We start from the raw sequence: 11,222 nt of genomic DNA, 5'->3' as shown, positions 1-11,222 counted from the left end.
CGCTTCGTTATTCTACTGGGAAATTGGAGCACAGAAAATGAGGGAATTGAAAATCATTAAACAGCTAGAAGTGCATATAAAAAAATGGAGAAATTTTATGTTTGTCAAAAGGAAAAATGCATAGATTCAATATAATGCATTTTAGTGCATTTGGATAGATATTTGAACCTTTTACGATTTTTGTAATTCAATGTGAAGTGACTGTTGCTAAAACATGGGAAAGAAATAATAGTGGAAAGTAGATATATTTTATGAATACCACGTTTCTAATTTTCAGCTTATTGCCATAGGCGGATCAAAAGGTGGAAAGATTTGGGTGAAAGGCTCTCTTCAGCTAGTAAAATCTAGGTTCACTCTCAGGTCATTCAGCCACCATCTTTCCCAAATTTCACGATTCGTCACCAAGTGCCCCATGCATGCATACTATAGCATCAATACAATTCGAAGGAAACATTAATAAAAGGGAAAAGTGAATGTAATTGAGCTTCGGGTGGGGACATGCGCCTCCGATGAACATTGAATGAGTTTTATAAATCACCCCTATCCAATAATATGCAACACAAGCCTTTGACAAGCCAATAATTTTACAATGCGCCCATCTACATATGTACCGCATGATTCTTATATATAGTCGTATCTGTACTATTTTATTATGATATACGTTTCTAAATGAAGGCGTACACCGGAGATCTAACGAACAATACAATAATACACTGGAGATCTAACGAACAATACATTATGTTGGCGTAAATTCATCATACAGTGTTTTACCCAAGAGGCAGCGTGGGAGATTCCGAGCATGAAGGGTTAAAACGATTGAAATGTATCTGTATCATACAACCGATTATACGAGACTATTAGACTGAACCATAGACAAAATTTACACGAACTTGAACGCGTTGTTGCGCTTAGTATGCGCAAACTGGTGCAGCAAGTTATGAACCAAAATCGCCTATACTAGCGTATTATCGGAGTGGGTGGGCATGCGCGGGAAAATGGGTTGGTTGCCTAAAAATGGTAATTTTTGGTGTTTTTTTGTCATTTTCACCAGACCGGATGTGGAGCACACCAGTGGTAAGACAGTGGCTGTCTGAAGTGCAATTTTTTCAAAGCTTGTTCCCACTGATGGTCATTTAAGCCAAAAATTGTTCATTACAGTCGTATGTGGAAGGTCGGGGGTCTCCAGAGGGGTCACTCATGAGAAAAAACTGAGGATTTTTTTTTGGGCGATTTTTGGCTTCAAATTGGCCTAAAACCGGAAGTGGTTAGTACATGGGGTTGACATCGTGGGAGTGGTGAGAGACATCACTTTTTGTATTAATCACGTGAACTGAAGCACAATGGATCCATTCTGCTGTTGTTAAGAGGCCCAGAATTAAGAACTACCCTGAAAAATCACAACTTTTTGTGGCCACCTTATCTCATGACCTCTTGTTCAGTTGTCATGTCCTTATTTTTGATAAAACTCTGTATAAGATAGCCTCATTTAAAATCACATTCACCCTGCTTGTATATGAAATCAAATTGTGGTTTCCAAAGCTAAAAAATAAAATTACCAGAACCCAAAAATCGGAAAACAGCCAATGACCGTATATATATACGGTTCCCGCATGGTTTAATAGATATCCACACGAGAATCATGCGAAATTAGAGTTGAGTGAATCATGCCAAACAAAAGTCACTTTTCTAAATTTTGAAGCAAGTCAGATTCAGCCATTAGATTGATGGAATGGGCAATATTTTTTCAAATAAAGCCAGGTAGTGGAAAATATCTTAGGTGAAACTTTTTGGGGGGTTCGCGCAATGGCAATGTACTATATACACGTATTTCTCTTTAAAGGGGTAGACCTAGGGTAAGGGACACAACTCACACAAATCAATGGAATGTTTGTATTTACCATTTTACATCAACCTCATGTAAGCATCAAAGTAACTTGGACGGTTTTCTGTTTCAAAGGAAAGCTTGAGGATGTATCAGACTTTGCGTAACTTTTACAAAGACTGCTACTTAAAGCTTGCTGTGGCCATCTTGTTTTTTTTTTTTCGTAAAATACCATAGAAACAACTAAAACTTGATACCCCCTCTTTCCATTTGGAAGATGCAACTTTTGACCCCCAAATTGATTGCAATCAAAATTTACCTGTTCACAATTATCCCACCATGCAATGGTGAAATAGGAGGCTCACAAAAGCCTGAATTCCTCACCTGTTCAGTACTGAAAGTATTGCCATAAAGAACTCTCTTATATCATCAAAATAGAAGTCGAATATATACAAAATCAGCAGCTATGGTTTTCTAGATAACAGGTCAAAACTGGAAAAATCGTCAAAAGTGCATTTTCAGGGGATACCACTCCATGAAAAATAATCAGATTTTCTGAAATTTTAACCAAAGATAGATCTTATTATACTGAACATATTTCGATTCTTTCAAGGGCAATAACACTAACAAGGAGTTGATCCAATGAAGACTTTTGTAAGCCTTATCAGAAGGATCAATTCAACTGTTGAAAGGTTTTTCTATCTCTTATATTTTCAAGATGTTGGCCGAAAATGAAAAAAAAAAATCATTTTTCACCTTTCAAGGGCAATAACTCCAACAGAATTACCTTCTCAATCTGAAGAAGGAAGATAACATTTATTTTCCATTATAGTTTTTGAGATATATGTAGAAATTGGCAACTTGACCCATGTGGTCGAAAAATAGCAATGGCAGTTATGTTTTATACTAGATATATACATGTATAATCAATATAATTTTTAAAAAAGATACTCAAAGGATGCAGGTGACCCAAGTTTGGTAATAATCCACTGAGTTTTTCGCAGGAGAAGATTTTTAAAGAAAAGCTAAGGAGAGACGACAGATGACAGATGCCAAGTGAAGATAAAAGGTTACATGGTCTTTTCATCCAGGTGAGCTAAAAAGGAGGTTGACAAAAATTTTCAAAATGGCTAAACTCAAAAACTTAATATTGGATTTGACCTTGACCTGTAATTCATTGTACTTAATAGTTGCGCAAAGTTTCAATAAAAAAAACCATTGATCTATTTTCAAGTTACCAATTCTCTGGAAATTGAAAGATGGAAGGACAGACCCACAACTTTTCTGAGAGCTTTACATTACACCTGGTCACTTCTTGTATAAAAACAAAGATCTCTCGGAAACAAATAACAAAGGTGTATTAATCAACTTGTGAATATAACAATTGTATATATTGCATAAATAAAATCTTAAAAAGTACAAATCATATAAAAAACTTAAGTACAAGTCTTCAAAAGAATCAGGCAAAATATGAAAAATCTGAAACATGCATATCAAACTAAAAACCAACTATCTGATAATAAAATTTCGCCAAGAAAGTCTTCTCTGAAAGTGCTGACAATAATTTGATACTTACATCACCAGAGATTTTAGTAAATTTTCACTAATAAAATGTTAAAAAATTGTTTTTTTTTTGTTAGCTGCCTTTTAAATGTTCATTTGTAAAGCATTTTAAGGAGGTAGACGTAGGGTAAGGGACAAAACTCTTGAAATCAGTGATATGTTTGTATCATATTCAATTTCATCAAAGCTTATCAAGCTTTCATTTGAAACCGAATGAAATCAATCCAAGTTACTTTGATGCTTACATGAGATTGATGTAAAATGCTGAATACAAACGTTCTAATGATTTGTAAGAGTTGTGCCCCTTACCTCCTTAAATGAAAGTACAACTTGTTTTACCAAAATAATATGAAAAATGATTTCTTTATTCTTTATTCTGATGGTACAAATAGTAATAATTTCTACATAAAAGTTGTGGATTATTTCATACCATGTTTCATTCATGGCCTGATTCTTACAGAGACTAATACTTACAGATGTAAAAATATAAATAAAAAAAAAGAAAATAGTAAATAACATACTTTAATGACAGGTTCACCTAAGAACCATGCAGAGGGTGATAAGTAATTTTTTCCAACTTTCAGAATAGTGTAAATGGACTCAGTCTGTCCAATCAGTGATTTGAGAACAAATAAAGGTAACTCAGGAGATTTTGGGAAGTGGAGAGAAAAATATAGACAGGTTTTGTAGTGAACAATGGTGAATATTAACTCAGGAAATTTTTTCACCTGATAGAATTTAAATAAACTTTCAAGATTAATTCCATTATTTTCCCAACCTATAAAACAAATTCAAGTACTGTATAGCTGATAATTTTCACAGGGTGATAAATTTGACTGTTTTAGCAGTCAATAATAATTTTTTTTTAAATACTAACTCTGAGCTAAGTATTTAGTGCACCACATAGCATCTTACAAAATTTAGATTCAGTAAAAATTTTCCTATTCCTTTTTGGCTATAAATTGTCACATGGCAAAAGTATTTTATCATAAACATTATTTTGTGGAAGCTTTAAGGTACTTTAGAAAAATGACAAAAATATTCAACTTATCACCTGTTTCTTTATTTGCATGATTCTTAGGTGAGCCTGTATCTAATTGAACAATACCAGAATAATATTAAACAAAGCAAATATATGAAATGCACTTAAGGCCATCCAGAATTTTTTCTCAATCCACTTTTTAATGATGGTGGAAGAATTTTTATTACTGGCCTCGAAATTAATGAGGGTTTTTTTTTTAACATGATCAACACCCTATAAATAAGGAGGTGTTTTTCACTGTATTGTCATTGCAATAAAAAAGGATGATGATGCATTCTTAAAATAGAAATAGAAATGCTTACAAACCAAGAAATTATTTTCAGTTGGCCTAACATCCATTGATTTACTTTTTTCAACATCAATGAAAAAAATTTGTGCAATTGATTAAATACAGAATAATCATTTGGTTTTCAGGTATAAAATACAGTGAAACCTATCCATATCAAATCCTTTTTTTGGAGAAGGTATTTGTTTTATACAGATGACTGGTACTAAAAATTTGTTTCAAGAATGAGAACCAAATAATAAACATAACTCTGTCTACGTGTACAGCTCAGTAATTCCACCTCTTCTAAATGTGAAAGAGCCTCTTTTTGGATCCTCCTTCACTACTCTGGAAAAGATAGAGAGCAATGTTTTAATGCTGAAAAATGAGTCAAGGCAGCAATAGTTGAATTTTTTAAAACAGGAAGTAGATGTTCGACAGGCCTGGAATTGGATCTCACAATAATGGATCCGCACCTGATGCTGGATACCAAATATCATGAGGCTGCAAGAAGTAGTTGTTGAGAAAAGTGTTGCGAAAATAATTTCCCAGCTTGACCATCATTCATCATACTATAATACAATTTTCCATGTAAAATGCAACCAGAAATTGAGTATCACATAAACAAACATGAAACTGCAGGTGTTGTTGTAATAAATATACTTCATTTGTACAGTGAGTTGATATCAGTCAACAACCAAACTTGCTTAAAATGTATTAAAAGCTACAGATCTAATTTAAAATAAATTCATCCAATAGGACCAGAGATTTATATAAAAAAAAAATTATTGGAGGGTCAGATGAGGGATAGTGGGTGGGGCATCTAATGGGGCATGACATCCCTGACACTTTTGTTGCATTGAATATTCATGTAGAAATTACAGATCAAACTCAACTTATTCAATATTCAAAGAAAGGTAACTCCAAATTATCAAAATGTTTCTGGGAGTAAAAGCAACTTAAAATGGCCATAACTTTTGTGTAAATTATTAGTTAAGACTGAAATTGAAGCTAAAACTGTATTTTATGGTACTCAATAAGTACACACAGTTTCAAAAAGTTCCTACGGTATCTTCTTAGTGATCATCTGAAAAATGTCCGGGGACAGACATGTAACTTTTCAGAGGGTATCATTACCTCACCACTTTGTAAAAGGGTTAAAAAACTAAAGCTGTTCACCCACTACAGATATCCCCTCTTCCTATGAACTATAAATATGTGAATCTTGAAGTTATATTATAATACCTCCCATTGAATACCTCTGACAATTGTTGCATATCATAGACTTACATAAGACACCAATTAAAAAATGGCTAAGTTCCACAAAACAGTAAGTTGATGCCAGACACCCCCCCCCCACCCCCCCCCCCCCCCCCCCCAAAAAAAAAAAAAAAAAAAAAAATCCCCCATAAAGAATGCCTCATCTATTGAAAGCCACATACCATATTTGAAATCAATCCATCCACTAAAAAAAGTGAGGTAATTACAATAGAATTTGAATGGACAGATTGATGTATAAAAGGAATAATAACTAGACATGGTCGAGTGATCATATAATATACTTGCAGGTGTTTAATAAACAAATTAGATCATTATGGTATTCCATACAAACCTATTAGCCAATATCCTTGGTTTGTTGACATCATAGTTTAGCATATGAGGGGTATTTACCATTGGGCATGGCTTAACATTATCTCCTTGGCCATCCTGAAATGTAAAAGATAAATTTGCACTATTTAAAAATAACACAGATTCTGTACGATTGGTGATTTTTGTAGACCCAAATATTTGGGATTTCCTGAAAAATGTATTAACTATTTTCACTTAAATAAAATTTTTGCAGTCCACAGTGGAATTAAGTAATTAAGGTAAAGCAACTTGAAACAATGATGTTTAAGGTGATTTCTTGGTAAAAATAGCACAAATATTTGATTGCTGCTAACATTTCCGGTTAAATGGTAATTCTTTTAAATTTCATCATGAACTCTGTAACTAATCTTCTTTGCAATATATACCTGAATGTGAAAAACACATAAAATATTTTTCTGTGTAAATTTCTCAATACTTAGTTGAATATTAAGTACTTCTCTGTTTAAGAATCAGGCAAAATGTGTACAAGGTTTGGCACGTGAATAAAAACGCAGAGATTTTATTGCATCATCCAAGTATTTATACCTCATATCCTGCAGAAATAACCATCAAAATGTTAGTAAACTTTTCCTTTTTAAGTAGCACTCCAGCTAAGAATCATGCAAATTCTGTAATATGTGATACACCCCAAAAAAGGGTAAATATTTTTATTTTTGTAATTAAGTTGCTTTATTGGCCTGTATGATGAAACGTATAATTATTCATATGTTCTTAACAGGATAATTCACATTAAAAATCCAGCAGTTTCTATTGTTTTTTAGTGGCATTTAAAGAGTTATCTCCCTAAATTTTGAATTCTACAGTACATTCTATATAATTTTTATCTCCTAAGAGCAAGGGTAATATGAGAACCACATCTTAATTTCTGTAAATTACTATAAAATTTTAAACCAAATGTCAAAAACAAAGAGGCTCAGCTGGTTAAATTTTGTCTGTCAAGGGTAAAAAATTTAACAATTAGTTGTCCAACAATTAAGATGATTTTGGTAGGACTTATCATAAGGATCATTATTTCTATCTATCACAGTTTTCAAGATATTGGCTGAAAACTGTAAAAAATAATAATTTTTTCACCTTTCAAGGGCAGTAACTCTTTTATCCCTAGATACTTTTGTAGGCCTTGTAATAAGGGTCATTTCAACAATTGAAAGAATTTGGCTAAACCTAACGTTTTGGAGATATAAGTGAAAAGCTACTGTCTGACCCCTATGTTCTATTTTAGTAACAGCAGCCATGTTTTTTGACAGATCAAAAATCGCCAAGACATTACCCCAAGGAACATTCATACAAAGTTGGTTAAAAAACGACGATAGACACCAAGTGATGGCAATAGCTACAGGGTCTCCAGCCAGGTGAGCTAAGAAAAATATGTAGGCTTTCCAACCATAAATCTCATCTTGCAGGATTCTTATCTGGAGTGCTACTTAAGATATATATATATATATAGGTCAAATTTAGTTGATATACACTACTGAAAAATGGCAGGAAAATTTTCAGCTACTTTTTCCCTCAGTAAAAAAATATCTATGTCACAGATGCTTTAAGATAAATTAAAATAACATTTCGATTATTTTCTAGATATATATTTTAGTAATAAAAGACCAAAGTATGATCAATGATGTGCCACCCATTGCCTGATTCTTGAACAGAATGATACTTAAATATTTACCCCTCTCCACATATCATTTTGCTGACATCTAAGGTTAGAAGAAACAGTATTTCCACACAGCACGGGTGGCAATTTCAGGATCTGTCCAACACGGTTTCGGTTCCGTAAGACTTTTTTAAGAGTCTCCTTCCGCAGTGTATGTGCCATTTTACTGTATACCTGTCCAGTTTTTGTGTTCTTCTTAAACATTGGGTGAACAAGAAGGACACCAGTTTCTGCCAAAACTTCATTAAACCTACCAAAAACATGTAAAATAAAGAATGACGCAAGTTTAAACTAGAGGCTCAAAAAGCCTGAATCGCTCACCTGGTTACTCGTTTGCTTATTTGAAAAACTTGAGGAATGAGACAGGCTAAGTTAAAATCAACTAAATTGTCAGATGCAAGAAATGTTTTTCATAGCATTTTCATGATCTGAACCAGAATTTTGCTAAAGGCAACAATTTTTGAATTTTTTTCAAAAACTGTCTTATGACCCCTAAGTTCCATTTTTAGTATAGGCAGCCAAATCTATTCATGGATTAAAAATTACAACAGTCATTTTGAGCACAATACACTAAGGAACTATTATGCATAATTTCATTTAATGATCTTGAATGGTTTTAGAGAAGAAGATTTTCAAAGTTGTACATGTGAAAAAAAACAACAACAAAAAATCTGTTTCAGGAGTTGTAATTCCTACATTAGTCAATGTAGGAATTAGTTTGAAAATTTCGGCATAGGTCCTTCTCATGATGCTTAACAATTCTACCCATGCCAGAAATTTGCTAAAGGCAATGGTTTTTGAGTTATTTGCAAAAAACTGCCATCTGACCCCTATGTTCTACTTTTAGTAACGTTGGCCATGTTTTTTAATGAATCAACAATCCCAACAGTCATTTTGTGTGGGATAACCTAAGGAACATAAATGCGAACTTTAATTGAATTCTGTGCAATGGATTTTGAGAAGAAGATTTTCAAATTTGTACATGCGAAAAATGCAAACTACAGGGTCAAGAGAGCCTGATTTGCTCACCTGGTTAACTGTTAGCTTATTTGAAAAACTTGAGGAATGAGACAGGCTAAGTTAAAATCAACTAAATTGTCAGATGCAAGAAATGCTTTTCATAGCACTTTCATGATCTGAACCAGAATTTTGCTAAAGGCAACAATTATTGAATTTTTCACAAAAACCTGTCTTATGACCCATAAGTTCCATTTTTAGTATAGGCAGCCATATCTATTCACCGATTAAAAATCACAACAGTCATTTTGAGCAGAATACACTAAAGAACTATTATGCTCATTTTCATTCAATGATCTTAAATGGTTTTTGAGAAGAAGATTTTCAAAGTTGTACATGTGAAAAAAAAAAAAAAAAAAAACTGTTTCAGGGGTCACAACTCCTACATTAGTCAATGAATGGTTTTGAAAATTTTAGCATAGGTCCTTCTCATGATGCTTAAAAATTTTACCCCACCAGAAATTTGCTAAAGGCAACAGTTTTTGAGTTATTTGCAAAAAACTGCCATCTGACCCCTATGTTCTATTTCTAGTAACGGCGGCCATGTTTTTTTCATGAATCAACAATCCCATCTGTCAATTCGTGTGGGATACCCTAAGGAACATATATGTCAACTTTCATTGAACTTTGTGCAATAGATTTTGAGAAGATTTTCAAAGTTGCACATGCGAAAAAAAAAAAAAAAAAACTGTTTCAGGGGCAATAACTCCTACATCAGTTGATCAATCGTTTTGAAAATTTTGGCATAGGTCTGTCTCGTGATGCTGAACAATATTACCCTGACAGAATTTGCTAAAAGCAATGGTTTTTGAGTTATTTGCAAAAAACTGCAATCTGACCCCCTATGTTATATTTTTAGTAACAGCTGCCATGTTTTTTCATGGATCAAAAATCCCAACGGTCATTTTGTGCACAAAACCCTAAGGAACAATCATGCCAAGTTTAAAATCTGTCAGTCCAGTAGTTTCAGAGTAGATTTTTTAAAATTTGTCCACGACGACGACGACGACAATGGACGGCAATTGATGGCATAATGAGGTAGACTTAAGGTAAAGGAAACAAATCTTGAAACAAGTGATATGTTCATATCATTTTTAATTTCACCAAAGCTTTCATCTGAAACAGACTGAAATCAGTCCTAGTTACTTTGATGCTTACATGAGATTGATGTAAAATGCTGAATAAAAAGGTTCCAATGATTTGTAAGAGTTGTGTCCCTTACCCTAGGTCAAACTCCTTAAATTATTCAAAAGTTGTATCTGTCAATTACTTTGATATACTATTTTCTTTCCTACTCTCTCTTATACAAGCACACATTGTGATTATTTGGACTGCTTACAACTGAGAAACAGTGATATAACTAGAAATCGCGCAAGCTCACAAATAAAACATCCTCGCTTCAAATGATGTTATATGTATGTAAACCTAAGTTCATACTACTTACCTTTGGAGATCAACACCATATATATTCCTTCATACACATCTACATACGATTTTCCTATAAAATTCCATCAAAATCCCTTTAGCAGTTAAGGAGGAGTTGTGCTTTGAAGGTTTTAACATGTAAATCCCTTAATTTGAATAATCTCACTTTAGAACCCATTGGGGGCAACTATATTCCTTCATGCGCAATAATGCCAAACAGTCCTATAAAATTTAAACATAGTCTTTGAAGGGGTTGAGGCAGAGTTGCAGTTACAAGAAATGTAAACAAACAGAGAGGGTAATTCTTTGTTTGCAGGGATATAAAAAAGGCAAACATCATTTTTAAGTGCAAAGACTATTCCTAAAAACCAAGTACCCTACACATATCCATTACTACCCAAACTGTGAAATAAACCTACAGTTTCCAGATTGACTCATTAAGACTTTTCCTATCTTTCTCCAGTTCTTTAATCTTTTTATGCCAGACATCCATATTAATATTTATTTTACTCCTCATACGTTTGATGTACACCTCGAGGTCTGCCTTGACATCTGTTGGAACATCAGGATCAATCAATGTATTTTCTAACCGTTCTGAAACAGAGAATAAACAGTGTTCATTCCAGAATTTGCAAAAGGGGAACAGTAAAACAGGGGTCATTTAAATAACAGGAGAGATTCAACCAACAAATAAATTAGCCTCAGGTTTGTATACACTTCAAAGTTTCATTTTTAGGTATGAGGTATACACCTCAAATGAATTAACACATGAAATGCATACCCA

The 11,222-nt window shown here is 33.4% G+C and overlaps 1 protein-coding gene across 2 annotated transcripts in view; it reads right to left on the bottom strand.

The window, feature by feature from the left end:
* Positions 1–3,158: 3,158 nt before the first annotated feature.
* LOC148600308 (uncharacterized) overlaps positions 3,159–11,222 on the bottom strand; it is a 65,545-nt gene continuing 57,481 nt past the window's right edge. For both annotated transcript variants that reach the window (XM_088557827.1, XM_088557828.1), the window contains exons 27-30: positions 10,858–11,032; positions 8,012–8,246; positions 6,305–6,399; positions 3,159–5,040 (exon numbers count right to left, since the gene is read on the bottom strand). In XM_088557827.1, the coding sequence (XP_088413953.1) occupies positions 4,968–5,040; positions 6,305–6,399; positions 8,012–8,246; positions 10,858–11,032 (578 nt within the window). In that variant the 3' untranslated portion in view covers positions 3,159–4,967. The remainder of the gene's footprint in view (positions 5,041–6,304; positions 6,400–8,011; positions 8,247–10,857; positions 11,033–11,222) is intronic.

Source organism: Perna viridis, chromosome 13 (genome assembly GCF_037379345.1).
Source record: "Perna viridis isolate PV_CMFRI_1.1 ecotype Kerala chromosome 13, ASM3737934v1, whole genome shotgun sequence".
NCBI lineage: Eukaryota > Metazoa > Mollusca > Bivalvia > Mytilida > Mytilidae > Perna > Perna viridis.
This window is presented reverse-complemented; position numbering and strand designations above follow the sequence as displayed.